The following is a 24,648-nucleotide window of genomic DNA, read 5'->3' on the forward strand; positions in this document are numbered from 1 at the left end:
GGCAGCGAGAGAGAGACGGAGAGCATATTAGGCTTGGGGGAAGAAAAAAAAGTTATAAAATGTCCCTGTGTGTCCGAGGGACTGACTAAGAGAGATGAGTGTAGACTGAAGTTGTAAGAGTGGGATAGAAGGTGTGTGGCAGTTAGCAGGAAGGAGAAAGGAAGGGAGGAGAGGAGAGGAGAGGAGGGTGGGGGTTGGAGAGATCAGGCAGGCTGGGGAGAGAAACAGCACGCTTAGAGGGAGATACAGAGAGAGAGCAAAGAGGCGTTTAGAGTGTGAGAAGGAGGAGAGGCAGGAATAGGATGAAGGGAGGAAAAGACTGAGCAGTAGAGAGGAGGAAGAGACTTGCAGTGTCAAAACTGGATATTCTTACGTGCCTGTTTCCCTCTGATCCAATGAGTAAACTCTCAGATACCTGCTACGGAAAGGCACCCGGCAAGGTATGTGACCACAGTGCTTCCTCCTCCTCTGAGTGTGTGTTTGTGTGTGTGTGTGCCTGTGTGTGTGTTCAGAAGAACACAGGTGTGATGGGCAACTTTTAACAGCTATACAGTAGGAACAGTGGGACTTGGATGATGCAGGAACGTGGGCTCACAAGTTAGTTTATGTATGTGGCATCGTGACAATGAGCTGGACTAATTAAGAGAAGTAAATATATTGCAGTGTGTGTGTGTGTGTGTGTGTGTGTGTGTGTGTGTGTGTGTGTGTGTGTGTGTGTGTGTGTGTGTGTGTGTGTGTGAGCATGTGAATAAGTGTCTTGCACACACTCATGTTAGTCAGTGTGTGTGTGTGTGTGTGTGGGTGTTTGTGTGTGTGCATGGACGACAATAACAGTGAGCGAGTGAGTGTGTGAACCGGAGGGAGAGTATGAGGGACTGTGTGAGAATGAAAGGCAGAGAGGTGGAGGTTTATCACTGAGCCTGACGGGAGATCAGGGCGTTCAGAATTAGAGCAGTGGGCTTAAATAGCCCTGGTACAGAGATAGCCAGGGGCCCTCGAGGAGCCTTCTCAAAGTGGGAAGGGTGGCTACGAGAATGGCAAGGGTGGGGTTAGTACCGTTCAGGGAAAATTTGGAAAGAGTGAGAAAGAAAGAAAGAGGAGGAAGAAAAGGAGTAGGGGGAGAGAAAATAGGATGTGCAGATGTTGGGGGCAAGTCAATGAGACATATCCTCCTATTCAAAGGACAGTGGACTGGTGTGCAGACGCATCGGGCATCTGTAATATAACTTCCACTTCAGTCCACTTCTTTTAATTTTTGCATTAACTTTGTAAATGAAAGTCTTTCTGGTCCTATAGAGGCTGCAGAACTGCATTTTGTTATACATACACCTCCCAAATCTATCCTCATGTCTTTCCTCTCTTGATGTAGACACACTACGCCAGCGAGCACAATTATGATTTCTGTATGTCTATTTTTACTACAGCAGGCGCTGTCCTTCTGCTGCAGTCCTAACCCGTATGCTGCATTTATAGGCGCGTTTAACAGGTTCACACAGTTCTTGGCTGTAGTCGGTCTTCAAGGGGAGACATGCAACATTTGTTCCTGCTGACTTAATTGACTTATTACAATTACAAGGGCGATCAGGTGGACTGTATTTGAAGTGACACGTCTCTGTGAGAATCCCTGTTTTGATCTGCAACAAACAATTTTTTTCTTTGACTGTTTGCAGAAGGGATTCCCCTCGTACATCAGGGCACGCTCACACCCATATGGGGCTTTAGTTGTAGCCTGGTAGATTTAAAGCTCAGATCTTCTTTGTTTATTATGTGTTTATTGTAAATTACTGAGACAAAGCCTGGGGCTTTATGTTACACGCCTATATAGCAGGGATGATGAATGATGCAAAGCATAAATCAGTAGGTAGGAAAGGTTCATCATCTTTTGGGAAATAGAAACATAAGTTCTCCATGTGGGCTGATTGAAAAATATATCCCATGTTTCTTGTATCACCCTGAAGAGGAGAACAGGCCTCTTGTGCGAGAAGGTTGAGTCGCAACTGGCCCTTTAAGAGGTCTATTTTTACAGGGGCACACTCATGCATGGAGCGAGGCAGTAGCACAGGGAGACTGTATCTGTGCTGGCTCACTTAGGTGACTCCACACAACACATCCTGTAGGACAGCAGCCTTGTGACTGAGGGAGTCTCATAAAGATTTGTGTGGTCCGAAAAGAGCAGCACGTGTTCTTTGGGCACAAGCTCAAACATGAAAATCGTCAAAAGTGGAGGTTACTCGGTTTTCACTTGCCAAGGAGGATCAGCACTTTTCAAGTGGATCCCTCTGAAGTCTAAAAGTGATAATGAGTGGGAGCTTGCAGTGAAGACACCCTTAAGCACATTGTGCACACAAGCGCCAGCAGTCCCACATACTTGTTTTGAAATGCTAATAGCTATGAAAGTAATCTGAAAACATTCTTGCCCCCCCCCCCTCTCTTACAAACACATAATACACCTTAGTTTACTCACACCTACACACTTCTTGAAAAGAAACCACATAAATGAGCACATCTAAGCATTTCTACACAAACACACATTCTTGCACTCAGAGGTGCTGTTCACCCACATAAAAAAAGAAGAATTACTTATACATTCTCAATATCTGGACCTAAAATAATCTTCTCCTTATGCAATCTGCGTGTTATATAATGCATGGTCTGTCATTATCACAGTGCTCCTTCACGCCCTGCTGTGCCTCCCCACCTACAGCACCACGCAGACAGGCAGACACACACACACACACACACACACACACACACACATACACACACACCCTGCACCTTGTGTTAGCAGTCATATACTCTACTCTAGCACTCTCGCCCACGCTGAGTGTACGCTCTCACAGCCACCCAGATGAGTGAGAGGGAAAGGCAGAGAGGGAGACCAAGAGTGGGTGGGGTGGGAAGATAGAAAGTGAAAGGCAAAGAAAGGGGAAACTTTGACACTGAAGGGTACGTTCATGCTGAGACTATGCATTTGCAAGACTGAATGAATCAATGCATGTAGTTTATTCGTCTGGGATTTTCAGGACATACAGTGGTTCTAAGGAAATGTCAACACTCATTGACGCTCATTCTGAGTGCAGGAGCTGTGCAAGTATTGTAACCAACATAACCCTTCACAAGCGTTTATTGTCTTAATCATTTTGTCCCCTCCTTCATTAGAGAGCAGGGTAACGTTCACAACTCCACTGCAGAATATGAGAGGGATAATCACTCTTATTGTCACTCATAGTCACACCTATGGGCAAACACTGACTTTCATGTCCTTGCCTGTCTTGCATACCATCCTCTGACACCATCAAAACAGTCACACCTTCTTGTGACAAAAGGAGAAAAAAAAACAATCTTAAAATTGTACAGCTCTAACATTAGCTGGCTCTGCATCTTATTTTATTAGGAATTTTCACAAAGAAGTTGCATAAAGAATTGAATCTACAAGTCTTCAGAATTCTACAAGAGAGATGAAACACTGTTCTTCCAAGCTCTATTCCCTGATTTGGTGTATCACATCCAACAGTCTCCTGCACATGCTTGACTGGGTTGAGCTCTGGTGAAAGTGTCTGACAGACTCTCACTTTCATAATCATCAATGCCCCAATAGATGGGTGTTTGCCATCCCAGAAGGAAACCCCTCTCATTAAAAGAGAAATGTTTCATCTGGATTAAACTCATCACTCTGTTCAGTTCCCTTTCCTGCAAATAGGCTTTATAACTGATTTGCAGGAGAGAGAATAATTGGACCCGAACTAAGCCAACAAAATACCCCTCACACTGTAACAGGGTTACTGGATCATTTAGATTATGTGCTCAAGATTTGTTTCCTTCCTTCTAGATGTTTTCTCTTTGTATATTGAAAAAGGTGCATTGCAACAATATGTGATTGTAAATCTGCTATAGTTATTACAACCGCCTGTTTGTGAGTAATTTACAATCAGCTGTAATAACGTAATAGTCCCGCACATATTTCTTTTAGGATATTGCTGATCACGACTTAGTTCTGACTTTATGGCCATCCTTCCAGATCCGCACTTATCCCTGTGGGAATGGTATGAGAATAGGCATGGGAGCTGAACGGAGGAACTAAGAGTGTGATGAATAATCCCAAACAGATGCAAGTGTTTGAACACAGATGACACTGTGCCAGACGACTTAAAGCTAGCAGACACACCTGACGTTCAAGGTGTCCCACGAGAGGAGGGGTGTTTCATGCGTGAAGTAAAGACCTGTGTTTGTTGATGAAAGGCTATAGGCAAGCACATATGTCCAATCTGTCAGTTCTTTGCTCACAAAAAAAAATCATCTTCCTTGGCCTTGACTGGCGAACCTCTGTGTATGTTGGAGCAGTATGTTCTCCTCCTCCTCCACACTTCATCTACAACAGGGGTCAGCAACCTTTAAACTCTGCCACCCACCACTTACACCCACAGTTTTTTCAGCCAAGCCTGCGTTTCTCCCTACAGGAGCCCATGCAAGTGAGACTGCTCCCTCAGAAGCAGAAGCAATGCACTCAAACACAACAGATTGCACAGTATTACTTTTGCTTTCACTGTATACAAAGTGTATTATCTCACACGTATTGCATTGATAGTGCTCTGAAAGCATGTCCTGGATTTGGAGCAATATTTCCATATCTGTCCTTGCAATGTTTTACAAATCCGTTTTTGTTAGTTTTTTTTTTAAATCATGTACAAAATTAATATTATTGAAAGGCCTTTCTAAAAGTTAATTTGTTTGACTTTTTATTTCTAGCAGAGATGAGGAAATAAGTATGAAAAGGTTATTTTACATGGTGAGTCTAAAATCTGATATAGGCTATTTGATAATATTTCAATATAATTTGCAGCACTCTATAGGAAGAAGGACAAGCAATGTGTTGAATAAATTGTGAATGCGACAGATTTGGTGTGGGAGGGGTTGTAGAGCAGAAGAAATAATGGGAGCGTATAGCAACGTTGCCTTGAATACCAGCAATGACAAAGGTTCTCCAGACAGTATCTGTGAGCAGAGTCTAGACACCGTCTCTGAAAGTGAATGCCACTTAAGCTACCAGCGAGAGATGTGGCTCTGCTTTTCCGCGTTGGAGATGTCATGTTTGCTTACAGTTTGCTGACATTTTGCTGCTGAACCTGGAGAACCGGCAGAAAGTTTGAGTGGCACTCGCCAGGGGAGCAGTGCCAAAAACAACAAATCTTTGGAATGAAAAGTAGAACCCCACATGCACATACTCCTTCAAGCTGTTCTCACCCCCTCCTTTCATACCGCTTCCAGCTCCCTTGAAAGCTAGTGATCTCAGAGCAGGGGAGTACTGCTGGCATCAAAGGGTCTGAGTCAGTTAATCAAGTCCCAAACTTGAAAGAAAAACCACTGCCTGCGCAACAGTGCTGAAATGCATGTATAAAGTGGGAAAACTGATTCAGGACAGGAAGAAAGTGAGCAGCAAGAATGGAAATAGAAAAGCATGACTGTGCATTAGCAGTGTCTGACATCACTACTACTGTTGCATAAGAACTGCTGTGACTTAACATATAGCGACACATTTGCAGTGTATCGCAGATGCTTTATATCGTTGCAATGCGTATGATGCCTGTAAACTGAAACCTGTCGCCCCTTCACTTTGTGGTTTGAATTATAGTTGGTTGAGAGACAATAGAAATGTTCAAAACTGAAACTCTCATCAGAAGGCTTTTAAATGTCAATGATTAATTACAATATAACACATGCCTTTGAAAATGTAATATATAAAAATATCTGAAAACTGTTGCACATATTCCACACTGGCTCATGAGTGCACACGTGTGTGTGTGTGTGTGTGTGTGTACTACATGTATGTATGTATACGTGTAGTACACAAGCACAGAGATGTAGGAACACTGCAACAATCTATTATGGTGCGAGGAAAAGGAGAACGAGGTGGAGGAATTTTTGCTTCTGCTGACTGCCTGACCTGCATGTAATTAGTCAAGTCATATTTTTAACTGATATTGCGTAAAAGCCAGCTTAAGGAGCCATAGCTGCCCTATTTATACCCTAGGGACTAATGGTCTGTACCACTTCACAGGGGGATTTCCTCCCAGAACTATACTAAGCCTGCCTTAGGCCATACCAGTTAGGATTCACAGGGATTAACCCAGCAATACATTACATGCCTCACCCGGAGTCTGAATCACTGACACTGCTGGAGTCTCTTCTCTCAGCTCTGGACTCGCAGAGCTCACTTTAGACTGTACTTTGTTTAGAAGGCAGTCTGTTCTGGTTTATTTTGTTGGACTCAGGGCATTCACAGATGTTACTCTTTATCAATCATAGAAAACATATCTAGTGCTCTGTGCAGCAGTGAGATGTGCCCGACAATGAGCACATTTTCATGGGCGAAAAAATAAATAAATGAAAGTTGTACAACAACTTTTTTTTTTTGCATGAGGCATACTCATTTGCGTGTGTGTATAAGGGTGTTAATCGTAACTCTTGAGCCATAAGCCCATTCTCATTGTAAGTGAGCCTGCTGCGGGCAGGGCTGCTGGCTCATCCAGCTGAAGAATGGGTCAGAGCCCTGAAGGCTGACCTGGCCTTTTGCCCAATAAGCTCGTATCACCCTGTCCTTTTATCAGCTTAGCCCAGCTCCTTGTAGAGTAAGCTGCTGCCGTAGTACTCCCATCCTCCATAAAACCCTCCCTTTCATCACTTCATCACTTTGACTCTGCTATCCATCCATCTATCTATCTATCTATCTATCTATCTATCTATCTATCTATATATCTATCTATCCTCTCCTCTGCTCTTCCTCTGGTCAGATATGTTACATTCAGCAGCAAATTTCTGCTGCATCAGAGGTTCATCATAAATTTCCCACTTAGCCTGAAATGTGATCGGACACAAAACTCAAGGAAGGGGAAAATAACATGTGTAAGAACCACACAAAAGGATCACAAAGTATTGCAGTAAATTGTTCTTCTTCACCTGTGGAGGCATCTGATTCTGTACGCTTCCTCTGGTGCAGCTTGTCAGATGACCTTTCTTATCGTTGGTTGACCCTGCGTGTGTGTGTGTGTGCGTGTGTGTGTGTGAGGCTCAGATGACATCATGCAGGACCAGAGATGGAGTCAAACATTAACTGCAGATGGAGGAAGAGTGTGCACAAGCAAATGACTCTGTGGTGCCATGAATGACTGACAGCAGAGAGTGACTCAGTTGTGTATTTGCTTGTGTTGATGTTTGCCTGTTTGTTGGATATGTTAAATATCAGACAATGCGTGGACAAGTAGGGCACAATAGTAATTTCTATATCTCTATATTGTAGTAAACACCCTGTGATTAACCCAGCTGTATTTTTCCTTCTCTTTCACAATGACTGGACTGTTATGTATGAATTCATCCTGAGCACAGATTAGTGCTATTTCATTCATTTCATTTATTGATTCATTCCAGACATGTCCAAACCATGTATAACAACGTTAATTTGCATTAACACACATTTGGAACATACAGAATCCCTTGTAAATAATTATATATAAATACATGAATTTATTTGAATTAAACACAAAATAAATACATGTATAAAAATAAAAATATGATTTATGAAGAACTGACAATTATGTCTACAGTACAAATACTGAAAACTAACTGCGTGGCAGGAGAGCTGATGAGAAAAAAGCAATTACTGAATTTTTCTTCTGAAGTTTTAATTCATTTGCTGTATTTTTCATATCTGTGTTTTTTTTCTCTCTGTCTTTTGGCCTTATAATGCTTTTGATAAAAATGTGTTACTAAACTAACAGGTTAATTAGTATCATTATATGTCAGACAACTTCATTTAAATTGTAAAGTTTGAACAGTAATAGGCTGCTTTGCATAATATACTGATAGAAACATTTTTGCAGAAGAAACTGTTTTCACATGCTGACAGCTGCAAAGTAAGGCACTCAATTTCCTGTCGGTTAACTAACTTTCTTACATGGGTATTTTTAGTTTATTTAATCGTGTTATTGTTCTGTTCTGTCTTTAATTCATGTTGCTCTGAAATTCTCAATGTACAGTAAGTTCTTATTTTCTGACTTAACTGTGACACTCGCTGCCATGAGGTTTTGTGTGCCCCCCCCAACCTTAGTGTGCATCATCCTCAATCAGTATTCACTTTGGAAAATAAAGGCAGCACTCACCTTAATGTTAAAAGTCGTTCTTGGCAGTCGTCCTCACTGCCAGAGTGTTTGGTTGTGGCCTTCCAGCAGAATTTCGTTCTCACACTTCCCAGTCTGATTAGCCTCCTGTTCCACAGAGGTTAGCTAGCGAGACAAGGTTAACTTCTAATTTGCTGTTGGTGGATCATAGACTGCATGTTTTTTCAGTGTTTGAAAGGATGGATTTGAGAGTTATGAAAGAAATTCCTTCCAGCTCTTATCAGTCTGGGGCTTGTTTCTGTGCTGCCATGTCTCTGGAGTTCTCACAATGAATGGACACTACAGCACTCCCACAGATCCAGTCCTAATAAGCAAAAGCAAGCCTACCAAGCCTCTCTAGTCGTACTAACTGAATCACTGAAGCAAATCATTCAGAGCTCCCCTGCAGTGTTCATGTTTGTGTATGAGATGTTTCTTGAATGTGTGCAAAAAGGATCGTGTGTGTAGGTATTTAAAGTTCGATCAAATATATTTATGAAAGCTCTATTCACATTCAAGTTCATCACAAAAGGGCTTTGATAAGAACAAAGTACACAAATTCAAATGAAACTACAGATAAACAAAAAGAGCAAGAGTAGTGTGCGTATTCTTGTGTGTGTTTGTGTGTGTTCTCGATGGATGTGAGGTTTAGTTTTGAGTCAGAGGCAGCAGCAAAAGCCCGAGTCTGAGTGTGTGTGTGGGATGAGCCTGCTACCACGTCCCTCTCCGTCTCTCATCAACTGCCTCTCTGCCTCCCTTCAGTCCCTCTCTTTCTTTTATGTGCCAGTATGTCTTCTGAAAAATGTTCATCAGAGAAATTGATTCATTATTTGATTGATTGAGTGCATTCAATGTTAGAAAATGTGTGACATTTTTAGGCAGTATGTTTTATTTGAACACCAAATAGTACTAAGGCAGCACACAGTCAGAATAAATGTTCTGGTTAATCTGCATCCTTGACTGCGTGAGCATGTGTGTGCATACGTGTGTGTGTGTATGCATGTTTGTATCCCTGACGGTGATTAAAGCAAGTGGGCGGCAGCAGCAACTGGTCTGCCTGTGTGGCTCTGCATAGCAGACATGTTTCTCACTGCTAGATATTACTCATTTCCTCAGCCCTTTGCACACACAAGAATACACATACACACTCTTGACACACACAAGCTCACAAGCACAACAGACACAAAGACGGATAGCAGGCTCTCAGTTCTTTCCTTGAGTTCAGTTGGCTTGCTGGTGTTTTATTTGCATGTGCTCAGAGATCAGAGGAACCTTGTTGCTGAGGTTGGGATATCTGCTGGTGCTGTAGCCTGAAGTCGTGCTGTGAAGGTCCACTGTAGCACAATCAAGAGCTGGAGAGTGGGCTGATCCCCCTGGGATGATTAGAATATGAATGACTGTCAGGTCCTGGACGTCTCCTCAGCCTGCACTAAGGTCAGTCTCACGTCACATCAGGATCGCTGCTACAGTCATTCAACCTGATGCTTGTGCTCTCTTTTGTGTGTTCCTTTTAGCTTCTTCTTTTTTTCACTTATTCAGCACTGTAGTAACATTCTTTAATCATGTTTTTTGTAAGTTTGCAGTCATGAGCATGGAGTTCTGCTAAACAGTTCTGCTAAGAGAGGAGTGAAAAAAGGCGGGCTGATGTAGAGTCTTGTAAAATAAAAGTTTGAAATGATCTGGACAGTGAAAAATACATTATTTTCAGTTTAATAGCCATAAAACATAAAACCAAAGTATTTTTACTGCCTTTAAAATAAGTTTAGAATACAATGTATGAATTGAATCTGTGAAATGGAAAATCAGTAGCCGTGAGGAATATTTTGGCGGACATCATGCTGCCTGTGATGGGTTTAGATATGTTTGAATGCTGCAGTACAATAACAGTAGCTCCTGCTGCGCTCCAGCTCTGCATGCATATCTGCACAGTGTAGGAGTATTCAGTTAGCGGACACATCTCTCCAACTCCTCCACATGTACAATTGTGTGCTTTGTTTTGTTCTTAATTCTGGCAATTTTAAATTACGTCTGTTTTGACGAGGCTTTTTCAAATGAATTGTAACATGAGTGTAAGACGTGTAAGAGTGAGAGAGTCATTTGAGGACAAACACTGAAAACAGATCCTTTTTTTTCTTATTTTTTTTACTTTTTTTTCTTTATTTTGAGAAATGTGGGTTCTACATAACATTACACAGTATGTAATACAAGTTAGTTTGTCCTTCTAAAATATTGTAGGTAATTTACATTTTATAGCTTTTATCAGCATAGGAACATAATGGATCCAATGCTTTTTACCTTGGATTTTTAAAAAGATTAATAATTCAGTATGATCATAGCAATTTACTCTCAAGATATAATCTCTTGTGTGCTATTTTCTGTAGATGTAAGTAATTTGGTTTTCTTCCCCCACCTTTTAGAAACTTCAAGTATATCATAGCAAAAATAGAAGGGGTTTTTTCCAGACATTTGCATGGTTAAGATTAATTTTAAAATTGATTCAATAATTAAGAAATCCACATAAACAGGTCCTCAAAACAAGGAATTGTTGGATATTTCCATTAAAAAGAAAATGTTTTTGTTGCCAACTGATGCTATCACATTTAACCCTGTAATGCCTGGCGTACAAAACTATACACAGAAAATCCTATTTTTTATTATTTTAAGTGTTTATTATATTGATTTATTATATTGAAATTAAAAACTCCCAATTTTGTCTATAACAGACAAAAATAACCCATAAATAATATTTTTTGTTTCATTATGTATACATTGGGTCATTTTGTGTATATTGGTATTTATTGGTTTTAGATATTTTACATTGTATAAAACATTTTTTTGGGTATATAAGTCTCAGAAATTCATGTATCAAATATTGTACATTTTCTTTAATTCATTTTAGGCAATTATGATGTAAACTGAAATATCTAGTTTGCAGATCATCTATTTTATCCTTAAGTTAGTACCGTAAGATCAGTTTGACAAAAATCTTCAAGCTTGGAATCAGGATTTAGAAAGTGTCGATGTGAAGCCATTGTCAAGTATCTCCTCAACTCGAGCTAAAATCCTGAAAGGATATTTCCAGTTTTCCTAAAGCTATTCCTGTGTTTTCTTTGCGCTATGCATATGTTTGTGGTGTTCTTTGAAGGTCTTTGCACATCATGAGCATTCTAATCGAAATTTCAAATTATTGAGGATTGCTTTATTGTTTTCTGTCTTCATCTTTTTGTCCATCTTGACTATTTTGCGACAGAAAAAAAATCTCCATAGCACCAACACCATGTTTGTCTGTGGAGATAGTATTGATGAGGTGGAGCACCTGGTTTCTTCCCATTCATCATTAGGAAAAGTGTCTAAATTGTATGATCTTTGATTCATTACACTTCTTGTGATATGCGATTCCTGCATTGGAATGGTTTTTGGCTAGCTGTCAACACTGTCTCATATGGCTTGTGGGAATGGTTGGCAACTAATGGTTCCCCCATCTTCCCAAAGAAACTCTGAATCTGATTCATGGATCGGTTCAGATTTCTCAGTTTAATAAATAGGCATTTTGTTGGTGGTGCCAATCCCTTTGAGAAATCTAGAGGCTTTTCATCTCTCTCTGTATCTTAATTCCATCCCATCTTTCTCTTCTTTGGAGTGGGCTTCTTTCCAAATTGGCATTTCAGTTTTAATTACCCACTTCAGAGGTACAGCAAAAACAAGGATTTTGAATATTGGCGGAGTTAAAGATGGGAATAATTCTTCCCTGATCTGGTTGTGTGATGTCTCAGTATTCTCCAAATCTGAACAGCATTTTACTTGGGCTCTAACCCCGAACAAATCAACACGGTTGCGTTATGTTAATGCTTTTGGGTTAATAGTCACCTTAGACACCCAAATATATGCTTTCAAGTATGTTTATTCATATCTACCCCATAATTAATGAAAGAAAGACACTCCAAACCCTGTTTATGCTTTATCATTCTTCAAATCAGTCTGGAACATAACAAACTATGGAAAAAAGAGTGATTTTTTTATATTTTTAACAGCAACATTTTCATTGACCTAATTTGGATATCGTATCATTTTCAACTTTCTACAATATCTGTCCGTCAACATGATGTACAATTAGACCCCCTCCCCATACCACTCACTTTTCAGTTTTACATTTATTTTGTTTTTAGACCAAGTCACTTGATGAGCAACAGTGTACCCGCTTCTCCTTATGGTGCAATAAAAGAAACACAATTAAGATTATCGAGCAGTAGGCAGAGGCTTCATACTAGGAGCTGGAGACTGAGTCCCTGCAAGTCCCAGCTAGTAATGTGGCCCAGCTAATAACTGAGCTGCCAGTAGTGGCAAATGAAAAGGTGCTAATTCAACCTGAACTATAACTCATCTAGCTAAGGCAGCTACTCACTAGATGTGATTCCAGATAACTGGATAAGCCTGCCTGGCAACTATCATGCATGATGTTGAAAATGTACTGAACCATTTACTTCTTTGGCATGCTGAGGCCAACTGACCCAGATTTGGCTAACCTTTTATATTTAACCCCTTACCATATCTGATACTTCCGCAGATATACAGGTATGTTCAATGAAACATTCTGAAAGAAGTTACAGTGAAAAGGTATAGTTATATTCTCCAAACATCTTTTAAGATTTAAATTTTGAAATTCAAAGAATTTCATTGTGTTCACTATGAAGGGTTAATAGACAGTTGTACTGATGTTACCGCCACCCACTGTTACTACAGCTTTCACAATGTTATATGTGGCATAGGGGCATAAAAATACACAAATTATTTCGGGTTACAATATAATTGACTGTAGAACTTTGAGTTGTAGTCGTTGGTTCAGACAGGATCCAAGATAAATATTGAATTAATTAATTCTGAGCTCTTGTCAAGATGTCTTTTGAGATCAAATAGATCTTTTGAAAGAAAGACCTAATATCAAATCTTTATCATAGCAGACTGCAATAACAGCGTAGACCATGTTTGTAGCAACGTCATAGCCTACCCAAAATCTGATAGATAAAAAAATAATGCATTTGCGGCTAATTTAATGAGCTTTGGCAAGCTAGTAACCAAAACCGTAGACAGGTTGTCAGTGTCAACATGCTGGTCTCCAGCCTAAACATACTAATGGATAAACTTAGCATCCTAATGCCCAACTGCGAGAGTATCTAATCAAGTAGGTCACTAGCATAGGCAAGCTAATCACCACTATAAACATTATGACATCTACTGTAGCCAAGGCAATAGATGATCTAATAGATTGCCATCTCAAACACAGAGGTCAACACTTGGGTCATGTGAAGAGCCGCCTTATCATTTGCCACCAGCTGCTTAGTTACATTAGTTACTAGCATCGGCTTATCAATGGCCAGATCAGCATTTGCCTTTGGCAGGGATGTAACGTCTAACTGCAGGTACACAACCTCTGCCAAATGCTCAGCAGTGTTGATTTTGTCACTTTTACTGTTGCATATCACTCATTGGAGTATCCCCATATAACCTCCCAACCTCCCTACCCAAATGAATGCGTGTGTATGTGTTTTTTGTGGACCCAGTTACCATGGCAACAGTCTGGCTGATTGTGAGATGGCAGGGAGTTGGTTGGCAATTGACATACTTGTGGGTGAGTGCTGAGCTGAGTGGCTGTGTGATCCTGTGGTGTTGTGGCAGCAGCTGGATCAGCTACAGAGGTGGCCTGTCTGACCAGGATGCTTAGTTTTATTATTATTATTATTATTATTATTATTATTATTATTATTATTATTATTATTATTATTATTATTATTATTATTATTATTATTATTATTACTATTATTATTATTATTATTGTTATTATTATTATTATTATTATTATTATTATTAATTATAATGCGTGAAGAGAGATGAAAGATGAAATTAAGGATCATAAAAAGCAATCTTAAGGACCCCTGAGAATGAAGGAAGAATAAAAGCCTCTTAAAAAGGAAAAGTCTTTAAGTGTTTTTTTAAAAGAAGCCACTGTCTGGGGTAGCTGGGAAGGGAATTCCACAGACACGGTGCAGCAGCAGTATTCCTGATCTTCCATGGTGCAGATCTTGGTTTTGGTGGGGTGGAGGAGGTTCTGGTATGAAGACTGTGTCATCTAAATGATGACAATCATACATACAGTTCTCTCAGACAGAAAAAAATGACAGATTTTCATCGACCCACAAGGCATATATCTGCACCACAGTAATACATATTTCCCTGACACCCCTGCTGTGACACCTAATTGATATGCAAAGACACATATCTCTATCAACAGCAACTGTTAGTAATCAGCAATGTTTCTGTTAGATTTGGGGTGGGTGATCACTAGCTTTGCCTATCACTGGGGGAGTGTTTGTTTGTGTGTTGTTGTCCGCATGTGTCTGAAAGAAGTGTGAGGGGGTGTTGGTGGTAAGCTTTTATAGAATCTAGAGAGCGCCCGAGGGTGTCGTGGGGGTGGTTCATAAAAGTGGCACAACAAAAAATGCATATCTACACATTTGTATCATCTTTAGGGAGCCACAGATGAAACTCCCCAATCTTCTGGGAGGACTCTATGTGTTTGATTTCACATACTGAAATGCCTCCAAACGTCTTAGGCTGAAAAATGATATTTCTTTCCGACATTTTTGAGTAATATGTGTAAATGAAGCAACTAAATTGAGTTCATTCACACCTTACTGCAGCTGTCTTGGGTGCCATTTGTTTGTATGTCTGATCAGACTGACAGCTAAGTCTAAACTACAACTGATGCCTAACAGATGTTCACACTTAATGTCTCCAACTTCTGTTTCTCCCTATCCCCCACCTCATCTCTGTTTCTCTAGGTGTGTGGTGCTTCAGTACAAAAGCATCAACAGTGATCTGATAGTGATGCTGTGTACCAATCTCCCCCTCTGTCTGCACCCCTCATTCTCCCGTGAGGCCCATGTGACCTAGCCAACACCCACACACAGGGGGCCCCCATTGCTGCTGGAGCCCACCCATGAATCCCAGCCCTGACCGCAGCAAAGAGTGCCTCCCTCCAAAGAAGAGGGAGTCTCGACAAGGATCCACAGAACACCACGTCCCTTTGGATGAATTTAAACCCCCCGTGCCGCTTCGGAGTCGGTCTAGCACTGGAAGAGGGGAGGGAGGGAGAGAAGCCAGTGACAGGGACAGAGTCCTCTCCAACCCAAACCTCCATCCTCTACATAGTCCACCTGTTCCTGCTCCAGCAACAGGCCTCCCAGTGCCCATTCAATGGCCTCTAGGCTACTCTCAGTCTGTTTCTCTACCCCTTTTCCCAGGGCAGGTCAGCGAAAGGAGGAGCTCAGGGTCTTCACCTTGGAGGGAAGATGCTCTTGCCTCAACCTTACCTCAACACTCCAGGTGGCTTAGAGGGGAGAGTCCCCTCTCATTGCCATCCTCACCATCTTCTTCCTCTTCTCCCTCCTTTAAGACTCCTTTCCCTGCCAGTTCTAGAGAGATGTGGTCCTATATAAACAGTGGCCGACGGGACTACAGCTCCTCACTGTTTTCTCCTTCCTATCTATTTAGCCCTCCCTCTCTTTACCCCCAAGACCCAAACTTAATTGATTTGAGACCCAGATACTTGAGCAAGAGGCCCAATGGCTTGGATGGGCCAGGCAGCAGGACTGCCTCAGCCTCTAGAACTTTGTTCACGGGAGATTATGGAAATGACAGCAACCGATCTAGGTTGAATGCAAGTCCGCACAGCTCCCATGCCAATGGTGGACGGAGACAGCAGGAGGATTTACTATCCCGTGCCCACTCTGGAGGAGTATTTTTGTCAGACTCACAAGCTCAGGAGAATCCCGAGCCTCATTCTTCACTGCAGGACAGACATATACGTGAAAAGGCCAGCTTCACTTTAATCTCCGCCAGTTCCCATCCCCTTGGACCAGATCCCAAGACTGGCAGAGGTGGGCTTTCAGACTATTTGGAGCCAACACAGACTGAGGCCCAAATCTACTATTCTTTGGGATCCGTGCGTCAACCAAGCCCTCAGGCCCACCTCTACCCAATCTCCAGCACCTCAGGACCACATTCATACAACCTGCATAGGGAGCCAGGCCCCAGGCAGCACAATCTGAGAAACTCACCACATTTACCCCTTAGTTTGCCTAATATCCATGATAGGTCACAAAGTGTCCCAGAAAGGGACCAAGAAAGAGACAAGGTTCTACAAAGGGAGAGAGAACGAAAGAACGACAAAGACAAGCAACTACAACAGGACAAAGACAATGAAAGAGACAGTGAGCGAGAGAGACAAAGTGAAAAAGAAAAAAGAAGAGAATTATCTCCTTCCCATCTTCACACCTCTTCATTGGTCCTTCATCCATCTCCCCCTGCACTCCTACCTCACTTCACCAAAGGGTCTCTGATTGAACTGGCCAGTGGGCAGTTGAAGCGGGTGGAGGAACTGCGGACTGAGGACTTCCTGTGGAGTGCAGATACATCCCCAGAGTTCCACCTCAGTACCTGCACTGTCCTGCTTATTTCCTCCAGCAGTACACAAGGCTTCAACAACCTGCAAGTCCACCTCACAGACCGAAACACTCAGGTCAGCTTTCTTTTGAGACATATGTTTCTGCTTACATGAGTAACATTTCTCTACATGACAGTGTAAAATATTCATTTTTTAAACATCTGTATGACAGAGTGAGTGTTAAAGGAGACATATTATGCTTTTTTTTCACAAATTGATACAGTTTTCAAAGGTCCACAGCATGGTTTGATCAAAATATCACAGGGTTACAGTACCATTTCCTTTCATATCTCTATATGGGGGGAAATTGTCTTATCTTTGAATTTTCATAGCAGTTTTGGAGTGCAGCAGAGTAGCTCACACTCTTTTTCTTCAGCTAGGTATGCCTCATTCAAGCCCTGTTGCACAGTTTTGTGCCGGAAACCAGTAAGACACAAATAAAGACTCATGTAGCGAGTTCAAGAAACAAAGGAGTCTCTGAGAAACTGAGGTTGGGCCTGATTGTCGGATGCGCTTACAAAAAGACTTCACTGAGATTGAATAAGTTTAACTTTTTAATAATGAAAAACGTAAATTGATCAAATTATGATAAAGTGCACAAACTCAGATTAATCACAGTGGTCAAAGAAAATAGCAGTCAACAAAAATTATGACAACCCAGCTCACCCTGTCTCTATCCTCACAATATGAATGAACAGGTGACTGAATTAACTACTACCCCCACCCATAAGCATGTGACCCACTATCCCCCTACTCAATGTGACCACATAATAAATTATATTATAACCAAAACAACAAAAAAAACAAAACAATTTCCATTCACCTCAATAATAGAAAGTCAGTCATTCAGGGCTCATACAACAGATTGGTTATCTTGATTATCTAAACTGAACGAGATGTGAAGTGAAGATGTGAAATGGGCCCAAACTAAGTGGCCGGATTGCGGTTTTTTATTGGTAGTCACTTAGTTCCTACATACTGGCTCTCAAGCACACATAATTATGTTTTTATGTCCCCTTTAATTGCACTCATTGCTATTGCCTGAACCATCGAAATGCTCTTAATCAATTAAATTCTTTTAAATATTTAACTGTACACTAAAGGCAGGCTGTTTTGATCATAAATGACAGACCTTTGGTTGAGTCTATAACAATATTTTGGTTTTGTGTAGGAGTTACTGAAGGTCTTGGTAGAGTACCCCTTCTTTGTGCAAGACCGGGGCTGGTCTTCTTGCTCTCCTCAGAGAACCACACAGCTGTATGGTCTGCCTTGCCACCAGCTCACAGAGGGTGATGTCTGCCTGGCCCTCACGCCCACACCCACCCAAACCCATCGGACCCACATCCGTACCAGCTCAAGATCCCAACGCACACAGCTCCTCTCCAGGCCTGCAGCAGAGTCCAGCAGCTCGCACAGAGAGGAGATGCCACCGCCTCCTCCTCCTCCCCCTCTTCCTCACCAACCGCCTCCTCCAGGGCCAGCTCCTCAGAGTGCGCCGGCAGCAGAGCCTCCTTTCAAAGAGCAGCAGCAGCAGCGTCCTCGCAAACGTCGTTGGTCTGCTCCGGACACCCTTCCCTCAACCGGAACTGATGAAAACCTCTTGGATTTACCTCGCGGCTCCAAGCTAATGAAGTGGCAGTAGAAACTTGCACATGCATAATTATACACACAAAAGCACATACACACCCTCCTTGTCTCTGTTGCACCTACCAAGACAAATAATGGAGAGACCTCAAGGTAGGGTTGCAGGGAAGGAATTCAAAATGAAACAGCAAACGTAAATTGTAGTTGTTCCATTTAATCTACTCTGGTGTAAGTCCTGCTGAACCTTTCCTTCCCTTTCCTTCCTTTCCCTTCTCTTCTCTTCCCGTCCCTTCCCTTCTCTTCCCTTCCCTTCCCGGAGGATCTCTGGATGACTCCTTACAGACACACTGAAGAAATTTAGTGAGACAATCAAACACTTGTCTGTGTTCACTGTTTTTGTTATGGTGTCCCACACACCTACTCAATGAAAGTATTTGCTGCAGGGTTCTCAATCAGTGTTATGAAAGTAAACGCTATTGAAGAAGTGCAAATATGCGTAAAAAGAAAAAATTGACTATATATATTAAATTACAGGTGTTATATACAGTAAATATGCTACACAGATTTAATGCAATCTCTGTCAATCTTGCGATGCATTTTTGTTTTTTCTTTTGTTTTTTTTTTTATTTCTTGCTTCTGAGCCGATGCCTTCGTGTCGGCCTGAGCAGGCAAGGTGAATGTATAAGCAACTCTTCGCCTTTTTATTCTCATCACTGGGAGTCTTTTCAAGAAGTTCATCAAGGCATTACTCTCCAATATGTTTTTAACATTATCTCTGAGAAAGGGAGAACACTAATGAAAACTGTGTAACAGACAATCCCACCCACACAGGCAGTTCTGTGCTACATCGCTCCAACACTCATGGTGTTTTTCCATTAAAAACTGAATGATGGAAAGAGTAAAACGTGCAGCATGGCTGAAGAGTAATGGTGCTACTAACACGTTGGAACATGATGCTTTGTGAATACTCTTGACCCCTGTGTACTGTATGCTTCTGGTCCCATCTCATTTTTTTATGTACTGTAAAAGTTCGAAGGCAGGGAAAATGATGAAAGTATTTTAAATTCAGATACGGGTATATCATCTGATTCAGCACTCTTTCTCACTTTAGTTTGTCTTTTTTTTATTCTCAATGAGAAAATCTTACTTGTTGATTTTTCTTTTTAAATGTTACAGCTACAAAAATGTATATTTTTAAAAATTGTGAATCTGTTATATGATGTTCGCTAGAAATAAAAGAGAAAAAAGCTTTATAGATTTAATCACTGGTGTCAGTTTATTATCTGTGTATATATATAATGTATATATTGAACTCATTTAACATGTACTGGATATGGGATCATGACATTAAAAAGAAACAAAAGAAAGACAAGCATCTACATAACAGTAACTTATCAATATGGTTTAATCATACATATACACACACACACATCGGTATATATATATATATATATATATATATATATATATATATATATATATATATATATATATATATATATATATGGGACGGAACTGTTTATCCTCTGCCTCCATGGTGTCCAAGCCACAACGTAGATCTCTTAGTCTTCAAACATCTTCCCTCCCACTCTGCTGTAGGTGAATCTGACGCTTCTCCTCAGTCTCTACCAAGTTGAACTTCTGAAACAGCTCCAACGCAAACAGGGGAACCACCTGGCCAACAGGACAGAGGAACACATAATCAATATGCTCATGAGGACCTCTACTGGCTGAAAATAATATTGCTGCATAGAGAAAGGACATTCTTCAAGTCCCGGCACATTGCGAGTGTGCATCTTGAAAGCTAATCACAAAACACACTTTTTACATTATTTTAATCAGCCTATATCTCAATGTTCTTTAAGTTTTCAGTCTTCTTCTTTTTTTAAGGATTAAAAAAAAAAGTATAGATGAGAACGTCACATTGGGGCACCCACCGCTTTTGGATAAAAACAACCCTGAAAAATTTCAGTGGCAATCAACACTACTTTTAAGATGTTTACTAAAATAAAATGTGCTACTTTGGAACTATTTTCTGAAAAATCTTATGAATTATATAATGTTGTTGAGCAAGACAGTGTTACACAGAAAACGTATCAGGATATCAGTATGGAGGAACCTTTATCAAAGTGCTGATGGATGCCATTAAGTGGCCATAGTAGTGATATCCCTACAATATATAACTACCTCGCCGCATCTCCAGGTAATGTAGTTCCCACACTGTCCTTTCCTTGAACCATCACGTATGACTAAAATGACTTTTAACATCAGAACTGTTTATGTTTCTTTTAGCTGAAATGATTGCCACAAATCTATGTAACAACTGACCAAGGAGCACAGTTTTACATTGTTTTCCTATCTGCATACTGCCTGAAGCCAGATTTTCCTTTTATTGCCTTTTTGCCTTCAAAGACGTAAACAAAAATACATTCTTCCTGTTCATATTTTATAAGCAATATATGAGCAGCAACTTTTCGGCATATTAATACTCATTTTCCAACTTTCCTCCATTAGTTTTACACCATTTGTTTCCACCAAAAGAGGAGTCTGGGTAATCCCGATCATTCTTACTATTTCTTATCCATGAGAGAGGGTGATTTCCGTATAGTTCAACTACTCAAAAACAAACATGTTTTTGAATGCTTTTTTGGTTGTTTGTTGTTGACAGCAAGTTTTGATAGTTATATATTGATATGAAGAATACAATTGAAAAATGTGAGTAAATGGGTAGCAAAATGCAGTGGGAGCCATTCATGACTCCTATTCAACCCACCTGTGCCATAATCAGCTTTCTGGGTTTTGGTACATTGGGGTCTGGATATTCTTCACCAAAGCAGAGCTCAATCTCATAAGAAGGTATTGGTCCCTTTCCCTGTAAACAACTGTGGAGTCCTGGGCAGACATTGAGGTGTAAATTCAGATTGATCACGTTGCACAAAACCTCTTTGCAGATCAGTGTGAAGCAAGTATGCATGTGCTGCATTACCATGGAGAAATGTAGGTATATCAAGCAGTTTGAAGGTCTTTTCTCGCTCCAGTTTGTTGGGCCGGTCAGTGTGTTGGGCATTGGGACCACTCCAATACACCCTGCCTTGACAGAACCGCTTAATAAACACCCCATCAGGAGCCACCCATAGCAGCACGCCCCTTTCCAGGTGACAAAGAAGGCGATTCATTGCGTCTGCCATGCTGGACGGCAGAGCTACAGAGCTTGGAGAAGGGAAAGAGAGCTGTTGGGCAGTACAGGGTCCATAGATTCGTTCATTTCCCAGAGGGACACGGCCCTGCAGAATGAAGCATCCCTCCATACTCCTGGTGATCACTTTCATCACAGCCTGGCCATGGTACAATAGCATCACCTGCATACGGAAGTCTACACATACAAAATACAAATAAATAAGGCCAGTTGGGCATGTTTCTTAGCCTTATGCTCTTAATTTTCTTACCTGATATCTGAAGTGTAGGGCTGAATAAGTTCATAGAAGCAGGGACCTGATTTTGGACTTTTTTTTCTGATAACTCACAGTACATGTGTTCCCTCATCAGGTCATCTAAAAAAAAAGCAGAGCAACAGTTAAAATTCAATCAACATTGTATGTCAGTCTGTTGTGGTTGATTTTATTGTCATAAATTCACCAGCAACATTCCTACCAATAAATCCACGTAGCTCAACAGCAGTTTGATTCAGCATACAAAACAGGGCTTTATGTATTATCTGTTAATGTTTGTCAAAGATTGGACATACAAACCCCAACCAGAGTGGAACACCTAGTCAAGATTAGGATTGGACCAAGAAAAAGAACAAGAAACAAACAGCTCTCCGAAAAGGGAATTGTTGATTATCTGAAGTTTGACTAATATCAAGTGCAAAGGCCGGTGGGTTGTTGGAAAACCCTGCATTTAGCTCTGGATGTCACACTATACCAGATGGAACACTGAGTCCTGGCATGTATGGATGAAAATGTTGAGGAAAAAGTCAAGACATCTGCCTGTGAGCAGAGTGGTAATTGGGACATGCAACACAATGTCAACCATGCAAATTGTGCTATGGAAGAATGTTTAGAGGAGTAAGGTGAGGTAGGTCCAGATTTTTAAACATATGGAAATGTTGTGGAAGAAAGAAATGAATGAGAAAAAAGAATCGACCAACATCCCAGAGTTGAATTTCCCCAAGCTGAAGTGTACGACTGTTTACTGGCTGCTGGTAATGCTTAGTTATTGCTGCAAAAGGGCTTTGTTCCAAATATTTTAACCAAAGGTTCGTACATTTTGTCACCTTTGAATATTTACATATTATTGGATTAAAACCCTCTACAGTAAATAGATAAATAAAAGGCTGCTATGTACACAGAGGCGATTCTAGGGTCTGTTGGGGCCCTAGGCAAAAATTTCTAGGGGGCCCCTCAAACCAGCGTTCATCACCGTTATGTTATAATAAACTGACACCAACGAAAACTTTATGAAATTTATATTTATTTACACACTGCTAATTTACACACACGACACTGTGTAGTTTTTTTTTTTTTTTTTTTGACACTGCGTACAGGTGGATGGCCGTGATCATGGGAATGACAACATGGGGCCCCTTAAGGGAGGTTTCTTACTGGCTACTGAGATGTCATTGATAATTGCCTTATGTTTGTTTAAGGAGGAGGATGTGGTCATTGCGGTTACCACATTTTGAGATCTGTACAGTAAAAACAGCCTTCAATACTTTTTTAGTTGTCAAAACCCCTGATAGGAAACACTTTTGTAATAAAAGTAATTATTTAAAAAAAAAATATATATATTTTTTTTTTTTTTTTGGGCCTCATGGGCCCCCCCAACAACTTGGGGCCCCAAGCAGTTGCCTGCCTTGCCTGTTCACAAGCTGCGCCCCTGTATGTACAATACTGTGATTAATTTGATGCACTGGGTTCTTGCAATCTGCTTTAATTGTCACGAGTGTGGAGGAAAGGACCGAGATGCAGGAGACCAGGGGAATCCCAAAAAAGGGATTTATTGATTTAAACAAAACCAATGCTGTGCAGGATTCAAAAACCAGAACATGAACATGACAAAAATCCAAAGATAACCAGCCGTGGCACGTGGAGGAAAGAAACAGTACGAACCATCAAGGAGCAAGAGAAAGACAAGAGAAGGTATAAATAGAAGGGTTGACGAGACACAGGTGCAATCAGGGCAGATGGGGACAAGAGAAGTCAAGACGTAACTGAAATAAAGACACGGGTTTCAAAATGAAACAGGAACTAAATAACAAAACTGTGACATTAACGCCACAGTGTGCAGTCTTTAAGAACCAGTGCACTCTACAAGAGCAGCAGAATCGATCTACAAAGACACAACGAGCCAAAACTGAACTGTAAACCACTTGGAGACCTTCAAAAATATCATAAAACTCTATATCTAGAAAAAACCAACCCATATAGACTCAGGTCATATCCATCTCTTTGTATGAATGTTTAATCCAAAGGAGGCTGGTTATTCTGTGGTTGAAAACCTAGAACTTTAATGGTCCTGACAAAAACCGGCATGGATAAATACTCAGAATGAAGGGCTCATGAGACGGGAACACAAGGCACACAGAGGGGGAGAGGCTGCTTGCTCTGGCATTTACATTTTCATGTTTTCGCTGCTGTATTACACCTTAAAATGTTGCATGTTGGAACATTGCAAATGTGTATGTTGTGAAAGGCTTTACAAACCTCCAAACACCACTGGAACTAATGAAGACCGATGGCTACTGCTCATACTCCTTTTGTTGGTATAATCAGTAACAAAAATAAAATAAGTTAACTCGCTAAATTAATGATGAAATTGCATAAACATCAGGAGAAGTTAATCCCCCAATTCTATTTTAAACGTACTTGCTGCCATTACAGCCACTCACAGAGCCACTTGCACCACGGCCAGCTGAGGTGAGGTTTCCAGTTTGACTGTGAAAGTCATGTGACCAGTTGAACACCATCGTGCAGTTGTAACTGCCTGTGGTTTAACCTGCAGCTGAGGGTTAGCTTGATCTCACTTGCTGTCTTCAGAGAAGTTTTACATATATCACTTGAGGTCTCGTTTCCTGCATGTTTGTTTAAGCAAGAGTTTAAATCATTTCTTTAAGGAACGCATCTCAAATACAATACATTAGTTTTGCCTATATTTTGACTAATTTAGATCAATGCAGGTAAACTGAAGAGTTACACAAAATATATATATTTGTATTGTATTATTCATTGACCAGGATCATTACACACCAACACACACTTGTGCATATAAGCACATGTCATTTACAGCCAGTTTATGAACAATATTCATGTTGTCTCTGCTTGAAACCTTTGGTTGAAGCTGTGAGGCTCTTTCATGTCTTTTCAGTCTGTGTGCAAAATACAGAAAATAAAATAACCCTTAAAGTGTCATAGC

At 40.8% G+C, this 24,648-nt stretch overlaps 2 protein-coding genes across 3 annotated transcripts in view; one reads left to right on the top strand and one right to left on the bottom strand.

Moving 5' to 3' along the window:
• Window positions 1-19,507, top strand: zmp:0000000926 (histone-lysine N-methyltransferase 2A). Of its 2 annotated transcripts, XM_061735803.1 has the most exons (4): window positions 1-440; window positions 9,410-9,584; window positions 14,987-16,725; window positions 17,822-19,507. In XM_061735803.1, the coding sequence occupies exons 3-4, from the start codon at window positions 15,145-15,147 to the stop codon at window positions 18,290-18,292; spliced, it is 2,052 nt and encodes a 683-aa protein (XP_061591787.1). In that variant the 5' UTR covers window positions 1-440; window positions 9,410-9,584; window positions 14,987-15,144; the 3' UTR covers window positions 18,293-19,507. The 2 variants fall into 2 exon arrangements, with proteins under 2 accessions (XP_061591787.1, XP_061591786.1); XM_061735802.1 differs by lacking the exon at window positions 9,410-9,584.
• The window catches only part of irf10 (interferon regulatory factor 10), a 10,764-nt gene continuing 5,622 nt past the window's right edge, over window positions 19,507-24,648 (bottom strand). Inside the window, exons 5-8 of the mRNA XM_061735804.1 lie at window positions 21,681-21,785; window positions 21,221-21,607; window positions 21,008-21,126; window positions 19,507-19,908 (exon numbers count right to left, since the gene is read on the bottom strand). Coding sequence (XP_061591788.1) covers window positions 19,804-19,908; window positions 21,008-21,126; window positions 21,221-21,607; window positions 21,681-21,785 — 716 coding nt within the window. The 3' untranslated portion in view covers window positions 19,507-19,803. The remainder of the gene's footprint in view (window positions 19,909-21,007; window positions 21,127-21,220; window positions 21,608-21,680; window positions 21,786-24,648) is intronic.

Source organism: Cololabis saira, chromosome 12, assembly GCF_033807715.1.
Source record: "Cololabis saira isolate AMF1-May2022 chromosome 12, fColSai1.1, whole genome shotgun sequence".
In the NCBI taxonomy this organism is placed as follows: domain Eukaryota; kingdom Metazoa; phylum Chordata; class Actinopteri; order Beloniformes; family Belonidae; genus Cololabis; species Cololabis saira.